Source organism: Ochotona princeps, chromosome 7 (genome assembly GCF_030435755.1).
Source record: "Ochotona princeps isolate mOchPri1 chromosome 7, mOchPri1.hap1, whole genome shotgun sequence".
Taxonomy (NCBI): domain Eukaryota; kingdom Metazoa; phylum Chordata; class Mammalia; order Lagomorpha; family Ochotonidae; genus Ochotona; species Ochotona princeps.
The window spans coordinates 66,282,204-66,297,692 of record NC_080838.1 but is presented as its reverse complement, the minus strand read 5'-3'; the positions used below and the strand labels follow the sequence as shown (position 1 = coordinate 66,297,692).

General features: G+C 45.7%; 1 protein-coding gene across 3 annotated transcripts in view; it reads left to right on the top strand.

The window, feature by feature from the left end:
• SEPTIN11 (septin 11) overlaps window positions 1-15,489 on the top strand; it is a 94,072-nt gene that overhangs the window by 58,201 nt on the left and 20,382 nt on the right. For all 3 annotated transcript variants that reach the window (XM_058667184.1, XM_058667183.1, XM_058667182.1), the window contains exons 3-4: window positions 5,081-5,276; window positions 15,010-15,196. In XM_058667184.1, the coding sequence (XP_058523167.1) occupies window positions 5,081-5,276; window positions 15,010-15,196 (383 nt within the window). The remainder of the gene's footprint in view (window positions 1-5,080; window positions 5,277-15,009; window positions 15,197-15,489) is intronic.

Below are 15,489 nucleotides of genomic sequence, written 5' to 3'. Positions count from 1 at the left end.
CCTAAGAAATGTCTCCTCCATGGCTGGTCCTCTGTACAGCTTTGAAATGCTTCAGTGTCTGTCTTTGGTTTTTCTGGAAATGCTGTTCAGACTGTTCGGTTTGATGTGGACCCTGAGTCTAGGAGTAGGCTTTGGAGTAGTCACTGGGAAAGACCCCATTTTGCTCTTGTGGGTCCTCAAAAGCCCAGGCCAGGCTCTGTTTTCAGGGGATTCAAGAGGCGCCACCCCCTGGCTCAGACGCTAGCAAGCAGACCTCATTCTGTAGTTCCTTTGATTCCAGAAGCTGTCCTTCTTCACGGAACTGCTTTTGGTGAATCACACCGCAGCGAGCATGACTGTCTAAGGACTGCTTTACAAGCCGTGGAAAGCAAAGCACTTGGAAATTCAAAGGAACAGTGGTTTTCTTCAACCCACTGATTAGCCTTGTGCTGTGAGTAGGGCCTGGAATGCTAATTGTTCATAATTTCCTCCTCAATGTAAACGATCATTAAATTTACCATGTCTCTTATAAAAAGTATAGTATTGGTGATCCACAAGTGCTTCTGCAGTTTGCAGTCTAGTAAAAGGAGCCTGAAAGTTAAAGTCGTGATTGCTGTTTTTAGGGAAAAAGGTGAAAGTGAAGTAGGTCACTTGCTATTTGATGGAGCCTTGGCCTGATGGAGAGACTTCTATGTGGTTACACCGTGACTCCTGTGTCTATATCCAAATCCCAGGAAGCCAGCTGTTGGTAGCACATAGTTACAATCACTCAAGAACTGAATTGCCTACCAGAATTGTCTTAAGAGTAGGAATTTTCATTTTCTTCAGGTATCTATGACACAGCTTCCTTGTGCTCAAAGTTAAGCTAAGCTGTGGATCCTAGCGTGAGTTTAAGCTCTGCTCATTTTTGTTTAAGAATGTTTAGGAAGTAAGGGAGGCAGCGCAGCCTGATCTTTGTGGAAGGCAGATTCTCTGCCCCCCCTCCCTCCCTCCCAGAGATCAGGACAAGTGAGATTTTATGGAAGTTGAAACAGTGTCACTCATCTGTCTTATTTTTTCCCACACACTTAGTACTCAAGTACTAATTTGATGAATAAATGATTGATATCTCACCCTATTTTATCTATCAACTCTATTTCCTTACATTCCCAGCTAATGTTTTATCAACAACTTGGCTTCCATTTAAAGCCTTTGTTGTCTTGAGGTATAATGTGCCTCTATTTTTTTTTTCTATTTTATTTCATCACATTCTGACTGTTTCTTTGTCGTTCAAATGCTGCTTAGAGAGATGCTTCAGGGAGAACACAGGTTTTCATGGGGGCTGTTGGGTCAGGGCCCTGGCTGGAGCCCTGGATGTCATCTGGAGTCAGCCAGCAGGGACATGGTGGACATTGTGTGATCTTGCTCATTAGAGGAGTGTGGTTATGGCAGACACTTAGTATAAAACTAAGTATGAATGAGAATCTGATTAGTATTTTGTCATGTTCTCAACCATATTCTGAGTTATGGGGACACCGTATCAGGCTGGTTCATTGTATCCCCCGAGCCTTAAAGAGAGTTTGGTGTGTAGTGGACACTGCAAAAATTCTGCGTGAATGAAAACCTCTGAACAAGGAAGTCCCATGAACTTCGACACACCAGGGACACGATGGGAACGGTAGCAAAGGCAGGAAAATGTATGTGAACAATTTTGAACCTAAATGTGAAACATTATAGTTGGCAGCAAGCCATATAAGGGAAAGCGCCAATCCAGGAAGGCTGTCCTGCTTGAGTGTTGCTTAGTGTAGGAAAACCATGAGTACAGTGGTACAGTGCCCAGCAAGTGGATTTTGCCATCACAGGGGGAGGCTTTTCCCCTAAGAGTATAAATTCCAGAGCTTTTCTTTTTATATCACAAGTCACCATTCCAGGCATCATAGCTGTGCTCCAAAAGAGAGAATGTTCTAGGGCCTGGGGTGATAGCCTAGCGGCTTAAGTCCTCACCTTGAATGCACTGGGATCCTATGTGGATGCTGGTTCTAATCCCAGCAGCCCCACTTCCCGTCCAGTCCCCCGTTTGTGTCCTGGGAAAGCAATAGAGTATGGCCCAAAGCCTTGGGACCCTGCCCCCACGTGGGAGATCTGGAAGAGCTCCTGGCTCCTGGCTTTGGGTTGTCTCAGATCTAGCCGTTGTGGCTGCTTGGGGAGTGAACCATAGGATGGAAGAGCTTCCTTTCTGTCTTTCCTCCTCTGTATATCTGCCTTTCCAATAAAAATAAATAAATTTTAAAAAGAGAGAGAATGTTCTAGCAATAAACCAGAATTAGGATTTTTTGAAATGGCTGCCATGTAAGGGAATTTCCAGAAGCCTATAGAAAATGGAATTAACCAGAAGGGGCTGGTCTTCTGGTGCCACAGAGGTTAATACCCTCTGCTGGTGATGCTGGCATCTGTATGTATTGGTTCAGTCCCAGTTTCTCCACCTGATTCAACACCCTACTCATGTGTCTGAGAAAGCAGCAGCAGATTGTTCAGTGCCAGGGCTCCTGCCATTCATGTGGGAGATTTGGATGGAATTCTGGACTCCTGGCTTATTCTCTCCCAGTCCAAGCTGTTGTGTTGTGTTTGGGAGTGAATCAGTGGACGGAAAAGCTGTGTTTCACCCTCTTTGTAACTCTGTGTTTAAAAAAAAAATGTGGCTACTCCTTTCTAGAACAGAAAAAGACAGTAGAAGATAATAATTTATTTGGAGGCAAAAATTTTGAAGTCCATTCATAATATTTTCATAGTATGAATTGTCCATGAAACTTTGAATATCTCTTATATTGGCAAGCTGAAATAGAGACTGAGAGAGAGAGCCCCCGTCCTCCACTGGTCCCCTGCCCAAATGGTCATTGGGTTCACATTCCATTCCTGGTTTTGCTCCAGTTTCTCCCAGAGCAGATGTTGGTAGGCAGTGGTACTAATGGCTTTAGTAGATTCCTTCACCCACATAGGAAATCCACATTTAGTTCCTGGTTTCTGACTTTGGCCCTGTCCCAGTCCTAGCTATGCTGGGCATTTGAGGAATGAGCCAGCAGATGGGGACTTGACTATCATTCTCTTTTCTGCCATTCAGTCCATCAATTGATCAATCAATACAGTATCAAAATAGGAGAATCAGAATTAAGTGATAATTTTACCTGATTTACGCTAGAGTTGAGCTGCTGTTCATCATATGTCCATCTTTAGGTCTTGTCACCATTTGATGGGTGTTGTGGTTCAAGGTGGCCACCTCTCTGCTTGGCACATACAAGGATCTCTATTCACATTTTTATTGGTGTAGGCTCATAGGGTCACTGCTGCAGGTTACGTAGCATCATTTAATTTGTCACAGACTCACTTGCAGACTGGGAAAACTCTCCAACAATTGTTGGCCATCTTGACTAACTGAATGTGGAAGAATAAAGACAAGTGTGGAGGCATGACATACAGACTCATAACTACAACTGGAAAATAAAAGGCAGCCAGTTTCTGTGTTACAGGAAAGCCTTGTTGCTGTGTTATTTGAGTGTGTGTGTCTGGGTTAGAACCCTGGCTCTGTGCTGAGTAGTATTGTATACCTGTAAAACTTTTCCAAGTCAACGGCGTGTTCCTTCTGGGAAGTGAAGGGAATATGACTATGTTGTGTATGAGATCATGCATAGATGAGATCATACATAAGATTTGGGACCAAGGCAATACGCAGTAGTAACATTAGTTGTGACTGCTCTGTTAGTCAGCATTTCATTATTATAATAACAAATACCTGAGAGAAGCTATTTGTAAATGGAGAAGATTCATTTCTGTTCATGATTTTGGAGGTTCACAGTCCCCAGTTGGTGACACTACTGATCAGGGGTCTGCTGAGAACCGGGGGTGGGGAACAAGTTCTGAGCAAAGGAACTGGCCATCTGCCCGCCATGGAATCTCTTCTTGTGGAGCCATTATGATTGGAACACAGCGACTGCACCCCAACAACCAGCCACACCTTTACATACCATCATCAGATGAGGTTTCAGCATGGGTCTGATAACATGAGGCTCCTGGGATCAAGCCATACACGGCAAGGAGAGGGTGGGAGGTTGGTTTGAGGTTATCTAGGTTATCTCTGGGGTGTGTGTATCAGATAATTCAATCTAAATTACATCAGTGGTTTTTTTTTTTCTTAAGTATTAAAAATTTAGCAAAGTAATTTTAAAAATACTGTAATAGTCTTTTTTAAAAAAGATTTATTTATTTTTATTGGAAAGGCGGATATACGTAGAGGAGGAGAAACAGAAAGGAAGATCTTCCTTCCGATTGTTCACTCCCCAAGTGAGTGCAACGGCTAGAGTTGAGCCAGTCTGAAGCCAGGAGCCAGGAGCTCTTTTGGGTCTCCCACATGGGTACAGGATCCCAAGGCTTTGGGCCACCCTCAACTGCTGTCCCAGACCACAAGCAGGGAGCTGGATGGGAAGCAGGGCTGCCGGGATTAGAACCGGCCACCATATGGGATCCCAGCGCGTGCAAGGTGAGGACTTTAACCACTGCGCCACCGTGCCGGGCCCAAATACTGTAATAGTCTTACACACCAACATCTGGAAGAGGGAGTTATAGTTTGTGTTTTTTTTTTCTTTTTAGATTTATTTATTTATTTATTTATTGGAAAGACAGATTTACAGAGAGAAGGAAAGACAGAAAGATCTCCAGTCTACTGGTTCACTCCTCAAGTGGCCATAATGGCTGGAGCTGAGCTGAACTGAGGCCAGGTGCCAGGAGCTTCTTCTGGATCTTCACATGAGTGCAGTTTGTGTTTTTGTAATAGACAGATCACAGGCAAATTTACAGGTACTTTTTTCATTCAGAGGTAAGTAAAGCATCTTGGGGTATACAGTCAAAATTTGTCTTAAAAAAAAAAAAAAACAAAACCAGATTTGTCTTGCTACGTAGTTTTTGAAATTCCCTGAGGTATATCTAGGGGAGGGTTCCCCTGGTCACACTTAGTCTAATGACCTCTTTACAGAGCAATTTCTCATGTTAGGATGTCTCTTTTCATACTTCACCAGGAAATACATTGGTGACCGATGTCTGAGAGACTGACATATCTTCTCATTTGATGCAGGTGAAACAGGCATTGGCAAATCCACCTTAATGGACACCTTGTTCAACACCAAGTTTGAGAGTGACCCAGCGACTCACAATGAACCTGGTGTCCGGTTAAAAGCCCGAAGTTATGAGCTTCAGGAAAGCAACGTCCGGCTGAAGTTGACCATTGTTGACACCGTGGGATTTGGAGATCAGATCAATAAAGATGACAGGTGCGTTTTGAGGTTTTGTGGGAATGCACACTCGAAAGTGGCCGAGGAGTTGGCAGCGGTGTCTGTCCCGGCATGTTCAGAGGTAGAATGCTTTTGGTGTTCTCTACTTGTGGGGTGTGATGCTATGTTAGCTAACAATATGAAATTTTTGTCCTCTGAGAATATTCTTTATTGAAGTCAGACAACAAAATCAATTTTTTAAAAAAGCTTTGTTTATTTGGAAGACAGACTCACAGAGAAAGAGACAGCTTTTTTTCTTTTCTAAAGATTTATTTTATTTTTATTGGAAAGGTAGATTTACAGAAAGGATTCTGTTCATTGGTTTACACCCGCCCAATAGCTGCAATGGCTAGAGCTGAACCAAACCAAAGCCAGGAGCTGCTTCTGGATCTCCCACTCGAGTATAGGGTCCCACTGCTTTGGGCTGTTCTCTGCTGCTTTCTCAGGGCACAAGCAGGGAGCTAGATGGGAAGTGGCACCGCTGGGACACAAACCAGCGCCCATATGGGATCCCGGCATGTGTAAGGGGAGGATTTAGGCACTAAGCCATTGTGCTGGGTCCAAGACTGTTCTTTTTAACGACTGGTTCACTCTCCAAATGGCTGCAATAGCTGGGGCTAAATTTGGGTGCCTTGAACTCCATCTCGATTTGCCCCCCTGGTGGCAGGGGCCCATGTAGTTGGGCTGTTGTCTGCTGCCTTCCCAGACTCATTAGCAGGGAGCTGAACAGGAAGTGGAGCAGCCAGGTTCGAGTCATTGCTCTCATGGAGTGTTGATGTTGGAGGTCATGGCTTAACTCACTGTGCCATGACACCATCCCGTAAAATCAAATTCTTTAGAATCAGAGAGCGAAAGGGATAAACTAAAATGAATCAGCCTATGCATTTTCCTAAGTGAGTCATAGAACCAAGTCTGGGGGTTTAGCACTTGCAGAGGGATGTAATGATACTAATACAGCTTGTCCTGTAGCTTGATAGCTTTAGGCAAAAATGTTATTATCCCCTAAAATCTCAAGGTAAAGAAAGCATTTTTATGTTTTTACTTTCATCTTATAAGAATCCTAGTTATCACAGGATTTTTTTTTAAATAACATTTTATGTACCTATTTGAAAGGCGGAGAAAGAGATCGTCCATCAACTAATTTCACTCCCCACGTGCCCGGAAGAGCTGGGACTAGAGCAGGGAACTCAGTCCAGTCTCACATGGTTGGCAGTGACCCCAACTCTTGAATCTGCTGCCTCTTGGGGTTCAAGCAGCTAGCATCAGTGGCAGACGAGGGCCTCTGACCAGGCGCTGATAAGGGCATCCCATGTGGCATCTCAGTGGTGGAGCCAAATGCCCACTGCACACAGAATTTTCAGATTTATGGGAACGATGCAGCATGAGGCCTGGGTTTGTCCTTTGTGGTGGCCAAGGGGACTCCCTATGGGCTGCTCTTTGGGAACCCAATTGCCTCTGAATAGTGGTTGGATGTTTCATTCTACCTGAGCGAGAAATTCAGTTAAGTTGGATGGATTGAAGTTTCCCCGTTTTAAAAAAAGCAATTTTTAATCGTTATTTTATGATACAGTTCCATAGACTCTGGGATTTCCCGTCCTCCTCCCCAGAATCCCTTTCCTCCCTATTGATTTCCCCTCTAGTATTACAATGGGTGGTCTGGAGGTTCCCTTTCTTGGCGGAAAGGATTTGTTTAGCTAATTAGGTAATATATACAACTGAAATCTGTGTGTATATGGGAAAGGATATGTTTAGCTTACTTAAGAAGTGAGTTATTTTTTAAAAATGTTGGTCCAGTGGTTTGTTTACAGATGGAGGCTGTTGACGACTAACGACTCATGTATTCATGAACACTGGGTCACCTAATCTTGGCAGGCGTGATTGTAGAGCGAGTGTTTCTTTTCATAAAGCACACATACATCTCAAATTTGGGGTCTTTGCTGTGAGTAGTTGTCCATCCTTATCTATAGGAAGCTGTAAATCCTGAAAATGTCCCAACAGACAGCCCCTGGCATTCACTTCAGGCCCCACGTTCTGTCCTCATTCTTTCTTAAGACCACTCGTCTCATTAATTCTCAATTTTGACTTCAAATGTTTTGTGACTCTCAAATATTACATTCATCCTCAAAGGAAGTTTGAGAAAGTAAGAACTGTCCCAAGGGCAAAGTTAATTCTAGAAGGAAACTTCTGAGGACATTTTTGAACAGTGATAAAACGTTGTAGGAATGTCTAGCCCCTTAGAGTATCAGAAACATAAACATCCAGTCTGTAAGTCATGGCAATTTGTTAGAATTGCAGTTTTTCCCCCTCAAAACTATGTTTTAGCCATGTGTTCTGTAAAGAGGAATTGGAACTATTTTTATCTGGAAATGCATATTGCCTAGCTGTAGTCAAACAATCCCTTTTGCAGATGTAACCACCATAGTAATAACAGGGGCATGTTTAATTCCTTGCACAGCAGAGCACTGAGCTCCATGTCTGTAGAGCACTTTAATTGCTCATCAATAGACAATGTACTCTGGTAACAGGAGCAATTGTGAGATACAGGGAGAAAGATTTCATTTGCATCGGGTCCACATGGACTATCTATACATTGTGTTGCAGCAGGAGACAGCTAAGCCCCAGCCAGCAGCTGAATTGTTGCTCTTAATTTATGCCCTCAATGCCAAGGCATGATGGAGCAGTCACAGCCTGAAGGCTGGTCATTGTGCCAAGTGAAATAAATGAGAAAAAAAGCCCGATGACAAGAGAAGGGGGCGCAGGTTCCCAGCAAGAGCTGGGAGCTGCTGGACACATCACGTGGTCAGAGAACATGCTCTGAGCTAAGGCCCGTTCTCCATCTCTGAGGCCTGTCAGCCTCTCCCTGCCATTGAAGCGTCAGGCTTGTGCATTGCCTGGTTGGAAGACGGCAGCTGGTCCTATTCAGACCCCTGTCCCCAGGAATGAGGACCATCTCAGCTCAGCATCCTGCTGCTAAGAGGCCCAGTGTGTGCCCCACCTTGGTGTTGCCATGAACATGTCACCTTTGCCGCTAGCTGGGATGTCCCTTTGGTTGGAGCAAGTACACTCTCCCACCACCAGGCCTAAGTGGCAGTAGTTGGTACCATGTTGAGCCTTATACTTCCAGCTGAAGTCCCCTTTAAAAAAATTATCTGACTCATTTGGGTCATTAATAGTTTCCAAGGAGATTTAAAAGAGAGGAAGTGTGATATTAACCTAACCTAGATAGCAAAACATTTTTTTTTTTTACTCTGAAGTTTTTTGACAGCTATTGCGTAACCTCTTTGACTGACATTTAAAACTCTGTTACCCTGTGCCCCGGAAGGCACGGTTGACAGTGCTCACTGTAAACCCAAATGACTGGTTTAAAAATAGTTTCCTCGGACGGGCTGTGCCTCCATGGAGAAATTGGAAGTGGGCTGTGCATTTTTGTGTGGGTATGTCAGTCTATTTGAAGGGATGTGCGGCTCCACTAAGCCCAGGATTATTTTTACCTCCTTTGGGGATCAGGCAGGCTTTTCTGCCATAGATGCAAGCCTTGAAGAATGTCCCAGTTTGTTTATCTAGGCTTGGGACAGGTCAGCATTCCTGCATGGCTGTCTGCCTCAGAGCAGGCAGGCTAGAAGCAGGCAGGAAGGGGAGATGTGGTAGGGTTTCCTGTTATGCTTCATTGCACGCTTAACTCTTTGTGGTTTGAGGGCTTCCTGGTTTGGGCTGTGTAAACTCCATAGAGAAGGGAATTTGCTGTGCAGCTGGAAAGAGGATATGTCCTGTGTGTGGGAGATGGGAAGTGGCACTGTGCGGACCACATCACTGACTGTCATCATAGTTGGCCCTGAAGAGCAGGGAGATCATAATCCACTCTGGGAAAATGCTTCAAACTCACCAGATCTTTCTCAGAGCTGGGAAATAGTGCTAAAAGGCATTGCTAGGGCCTCTCCTAAGTTGTCACACTTGCTGGCAGAAGTAGTCCAAAGGGAAGGATCATTTTATAGGGGCCAGCTCTGTGGCATAGCAGTTAAGCACTGTCTGTGACACCAGCATTGTATGGCTGCCAGTTCCTGTCCGGGCTGTTCCACTTCTGATCCAGCTCCCTGCTAATGGCCTGGGAAAGCAGCAGAAGCTGGCCCAAGTTTCTGGACCCCTGCATGCTTGTGGAAGATTGCGGTGAATTTCCTGCTGCTTGTGGCCAGCTGGGTTAACGAATAGATGGAGGATCTCTTTCTGTCCTTCCCTTTCTCTGTAACTCTTACTTTCAAGCACATAAATAGATCTTTAAAGAAATATTTTTTCTATCCAGTTTAGGGTCAGTCTGTTGCATACTGCCTTTCTTGTGGTCAGAACGATGTGAAGAAAGTGAGTGGTGGGGAACAATACTAGGGAGGTTTTTTTTTTTAAAGCTGTATTTATTCTCATTGGAAAGGCAGATATACAGAGAGCAGGAGAAACAGAAAGATCTTCTGTCTGCTGGTCCACTCCTCAAGTGGTTGCAATAGCTGGAGCTGAGCCAATCCGAAACCAGGAGCCAGGAGCTTCTTCCAGGTCTCCCATGTGGGTGCAGAATCCCAAGGCTTTGGGCCATCCTCAACTGCTTTCCCAGGCCACAGGCAGGGAGCTGGGTGGGATGTGAGGCAGCTGGGACATGAACTGGCACTCATATGGGATCTTGGCACGTGCAAGGCGAGAACTTCAGCCACTAGGCTACCACACCGGGTCCGACACTAAGGAGCTTTATGGACAAATTGTGCAAAAGTATCAGGATCAGACTCCTGCCTCCCCCCTGACGTGGCAACCATCCAGAGCAGTTGTAATTGGCCATATGGAATGCGAACAGGTGTCCTGTCTCTAGGAACAGAAGTGAGCCAAAGACAAAGCTGGAGTGTGTTTTCCTTGTCTTCCTGACCCTGAATGTAGATAACAAGAAATCGAAAGGCCTGGAAGGCATTTACTGATTTCAAGGATGGTGAAGAGGAATGCAAACCATGTGGCCAGTTTCTCCCCAAGAAGACCCAGCATAATTACATTTTAGTCAGAGGGGATGGAGGTTTGTGTAGAGCTTCCTCCAGGAATTCTTGTGTTTTATATCTAGATGGTGATGGTGATAGAGGAGGTGATATAGGTGGGATTTCTTTTCTTTCTCTCGTCTACCACCCCCAAGATTGGTTTATTTGAAAAATACAGTTACCAAGAGAAAAGACTCCAAGAAAGAGATCTTGGATTCACTCCTCAAACGGCTGTAACTGCCAGGCTGGGCTGGGCTGAAGCCAGGAGCTTCTTCCACATGGGTTCAGGGACCCAAGGATTTGGGCCATCTACCACTACTTTCCCGGGCTGTTAGCAGGGAGCTGGATGGGAAGTGGAGCAGTCAGGACCCAAACTGGTGCCCATATGGGATGCCAGCACTGTAGGCATAGGCTTTTGCCTACCTTATGATGTTGGCCCCAGTAGGTGGGATTTCATGGCTGACTGTGTGGGCAAGGCAGGAGAGAAGGAGGTTAGAACACTGAATCCCAGGTTCTTAACTTGGCTGGGGATGTGAATAGTGGAACCATTTGTCTTAGGAAGGAGTGTAGGACAAGCAGTGGCTCGGGGACATACCGAGTTAGAAGAGCCATTGGAAGTGGCTCAGAAGAAATCGAGTGGGTGGGGTCTGAGGCTCAGGGAAGGCGAGCTGGAGCCAAGATTTGTGACCTGTCGTCAGACAGGGAATGAAAGGCAGCAGGGCATGTGCCTTGCCAGTGCTGCCATGGAGAGCGAGAAGACAGGAGATGCAGTGTTTGGTCCTGAGCTGTCCGGTGGGAGTGGGAGAAGAGGACCCAGTGCCTGAAGTGGTCCTTGCTGGACCAGAAGACATGCTGTGTTTCCCCCGTCCTGGGAGGATCAGAATCACAACCAGAGGAAGAAGGAAGATTGGTGGAAAGCAGCAACACACTGGGATACTGCTGGGAGGAGGATTAGGCACGGGAGCTCCAGATCCGACGCTGGGCAGGCAGGAGCCAGCAGTGGGCCATGAGCCGCTTTCCTGTTGGGACTGAGAGGTGCTAGGCAGGACCTGGCCCCCAGGCCTCAGTGTCAGGGCCCAGAAGGCGAGTCCCACCCTGGCATGGGGTGGACCGCGTGGTGGTGACCGCTTCCCCAAAGTGCAGCACAATGAATCATGGGTGGACGTGACCAGGGAACTGCGTGAGCAGAGAGTTCCTTTTTTTGCGGAACCTGTTTAAAAAAAAACCTCATTTTTATTTCTAGGATCTTTTATTTATTATTCTGAAACATGTATGTCATTTTTGTGCTAATTCTTTTCATGAAAATATGTTCCCAAGAGAGTACAGGAAATGGAATTAAAAGATGAATTTATATTGGTATGAAAAGATTTTTTTAAATTTATTTTTATTCTAAAGGTAAATCAGATTTACAGAGAGAAGGGGAGATTATCTGAAAATATATGAAAAATATCTTCCATCTTCTGGTTCTCTCCCCAAATGGCTACAACGGCCAGAGGTGAGCTGATCCAAAGCCAGGAGCCTGGAGCCTCTTCTGAGTCTCCCACACACATGCAGGGTCCCAAGGCCTTGGGCCGCCCTCGACTGCTTTCCCAGACCATAAGTAGGGAGCTGGATGGGAAGTAGGGCCGCTGGGATTAGAACCAGCACCCATATCGGATTCTGGCTGATGCAAGGTGAGGACTTTAGCCATTGAGCCAGGCCCTATGAAAAGATTTTTAAGATTGATACATAGAAAGAGTTTTGAAAAAATTCATGGAAAATGACTGATTGCATTTGGCATCAGTGTCAGCTTGTCTTTTGATATTGCTTTTTCATGAGGTTTTTGACTACCCTTGTACGTTATGAAGCTCATTTGGTTGCTATGGTAGTTCTCTCAGGGAACTATTTTGTCCCTGGTTTACATATGAGGAATCTGACCCGCAAAGAATTTGCACCTTGCTGAAAGCGACATAGCTGGAGGAAGTTGGGCAGCTGGGTTTTGATCTTCAACTTGAATTGGTGTTTCTAAGCAGCATTCTATTTAACTATCCCATAGTAATAGTTGCTGCTATTATTATGTAATATATGCTTACATTTTATTTTTATTTGTATTTGTTGATTTATGTTATGTGAAAGGCAGAAAGAGAGAGAGAAAGAGAAAGACCAAGACTCTTCCATCTGCTGGTTAATTTCACAGATGACCAGAAGCAGGAATCGAGGAGCCCGGAACCACCTCTGTGCCTTCCAGGAGTGAGACTGTCTTCACTACCTTCCCAGCCCATTAGCAGGGAGTAGGCGGAAGCCGAGCAGCTAGGTCTAGAATTGGTGTTCGTGGGATGCTGGTGCTACAGGCAGTGGCCCAACTCCTTGCCTCATGATGCCAGCCCCAACATGTCTTCATTTTAAAATTGAAAAATATAGAAGAATCTCTTTAGGGCTGATGTTGTACACAGCAAACTAAGCTGCTGCCTGCAGTGCAAACAGTCCATCTTGCTGCTGTTTCAAGTCTTGGCTGCTCCACTTCCAATACAGCTGCCTGCTTATGAACCGGGAAAGCAGCTGAAGATGGTCCAACTGCCTGGGCCCCTACCTTGCTCTTTTCATTAGAATTTTGTTTGCCATGATTTGGAAAGAACAGTCTTTTTTAAATACCAAAGATAAAAATCTCTACAGAGATTTTGTCTGCCAAGATTAAACTCATGGAATATGCTAAAAGTAACCAAAAAATTATATGATCACAAAACATTTTAGCAACAGCTACTTCTTTTATCATCTTCATCATCATCAATTCAAAAGGATGAATGAAAGGGAAGGGTGCGTAAGGCAGAGAGAGAGAAACAGAAAGATCTCCACCCATTGGTTCACTCCCCAAATGGCCACCAGGAGCCAGGAATTCCAGCCTGGTCTCCCAGGCGGCTGGCAGGGACCTAGCACTTGAGCCATCTGCTGCTGCCTTCCCAGGTGCAATAGCAAGAAGCCAGGCCAAAGCAGAGCAGCTGGGACTCCATCCAGTGCTCTGATGGTGGCATCGCAAGTGGCGCCTTAGCCCGATATGCCATAGCAGTGGCCTGCAAGCTCTCTGGTTTGAGCATAGATCTATGTTTGTTGTTGTTTATGTTTGAGGTTTTTGCTTTTCTCTTAGGATATCTACTGTCACCCTTATCAAAAAAGTTATTGCTCTCTTTGAAAGATTTAAGCTTAATTTATGACTCTTGAATTTGTGTATCAAAAAATGTTCTCAGTTTAAATTATTTAAATCATTCCTGGGCCCAGCACAATGACTGAATTAACTAATCCTCCACCTTCAAGTGCCGGCAGCCCACATGGGTGCCAGTTTGTGTCCTGGTTGTCCTACTTCTGATCCAGCTCTCTGCTTTTGGCCTGAGAAAGCGGTGGAGGATGGCCCAAAGCCTTGCGATCCTGCACCCATGTGGCACATCCAGTGGAAGTTTCTGGCTCCTGGCTTTGGATTGAGCTCAGCTCTGGCCATTGCAGCCATCTGGGGAGTGAACCAGTAGAGGGAAGATTGTTCCCCTTCTCTATACAACAACAAAGAAAAGGCAGACAAACTGCTTTTTTAATAAAAATAAGTAAATCTTCAAATCATTCATCAGAAAGGCACTGAGTTTGTGGTGAATAAATAAGCCTTGCTACTCCTAGTGGACCGGTCTTTTGGCTGCTGAAAGGGACTTGCCGTGAGTCATCATCCCTGTAAAGCTGAAGGAGTTGCTGGCTTTCCCAGGGCCCTGGCACACACATCACTCTATGGCAAATGTGTGGTTTAGTGACCCTGGATTCCCAGGAGGCTGTTAGTGATGGTGTTTGGTCAGTGAATGGATTCATGTATAATTATCCATAGCAGAGTCAAACTATTGATTGAGACAGGCGAAGAAAGTAAGTTTGCCTGTAAGTCATAAGATTTTGGGGGCTGGTGCTGCAGTGTAGCATGTGAAACCACTAACTCATGCACCAGCATCCCATATGGACATCGATTCAAGCCCTGGCTACTCCACATTTTATGTAGCTCCCTGCTAATGTGCTTGGGAAAGCAGTGGAGGTTGGCCCTAAAACTTGGGGCCCGTGACAGTTGCATGGAAGACTCAGATGAAATTGAGCCCAGAGCCCCTTAGCTCTGGAGGCCTGGGGTCCAGGCCAGGGGGAGGGTACAAGGCCAGAGCAATGCCACATCCTGAAATCCCAAAGCCATTTGATTTTGGGTGCTTATGCCGGTCAGTTGGGGGAGGCTGCCACAATCACTGGGTTTGGAGGCTCAGTTTTGTCCTAGTTGGAAAGAATGCCTTGGTCTCTTACCCAAATGTTCCACGGGTGGCCCCGGGGGCCAGGGCCATGGTGGTGTGCTTCACTTCCTGTCATTGCTGTTGCAAAGGGTGAGTGTTAGCCAGAGAGCCTGAGGAGAAACTTATTCCTGCCTGTGGGCCAGCATAGCCAATGCCCAGAGACAAGCTGGGTGTGAGGTCAGGGGACCCCCTTCCCCCCGCATGTGCTTTTATGTTGTTGGGACAGGAAGAAGGGGGTTGGGGGAGTGGGATAGATGAATGACAGGTAAGCTTAGTGAGGAGTGAGTGTGCGGATTGGTTTGGGGACCAGAGGGCCGGGGGCTTTGGGTGATCAGGTGAGGCACTTGGCCTCTAGCTCTCAGGGAGGACACAGTGATGACGTTTGCTGCAGGAGTGGGTGAGGATGGAGCCGTCTGAGCTGAAACCGTGTCTTTGAAATGCTCTTGTGCGTTCTAGCTACAAGCCAATCGTGGAGTACATCGATGCCCAGTTCGAGGCCTACCTGCAGGAGGAACTGAAGATTAAACGCTCCCTCTTCAACTACCATGACACGCGGATCCACGCCTGCCTTTACTTCATCGCCCCGACGGGACATTCGCTCAAGTCTCTGGACCTGGTCACCATGAAGAAGCTGGACAGTAAGGTACTCGCTGTCCTCGGCTCCTCTTTGAGGTCCCCTTTGTCCCAAGTCTCCACCTTCCATGTAATTTGTTTCTTCTTGATTTTGGAACCGCAGGACCTGGGCATGTGAGGAAAATGCAATTCTGCATGTCAGGCCAAAACAAAAGTGGCAAGCAAGCAAGGTCACATGACACTACAGAGGTGTTTTTTGTTGTTAAATGGAAAATTGGAATATAATTTCAAAATTTATTTTCTTAAGAAAACTTTTCTTAGATTGCTAATTGATTTTTAAGGGTTTGGATTTAATTATGGATG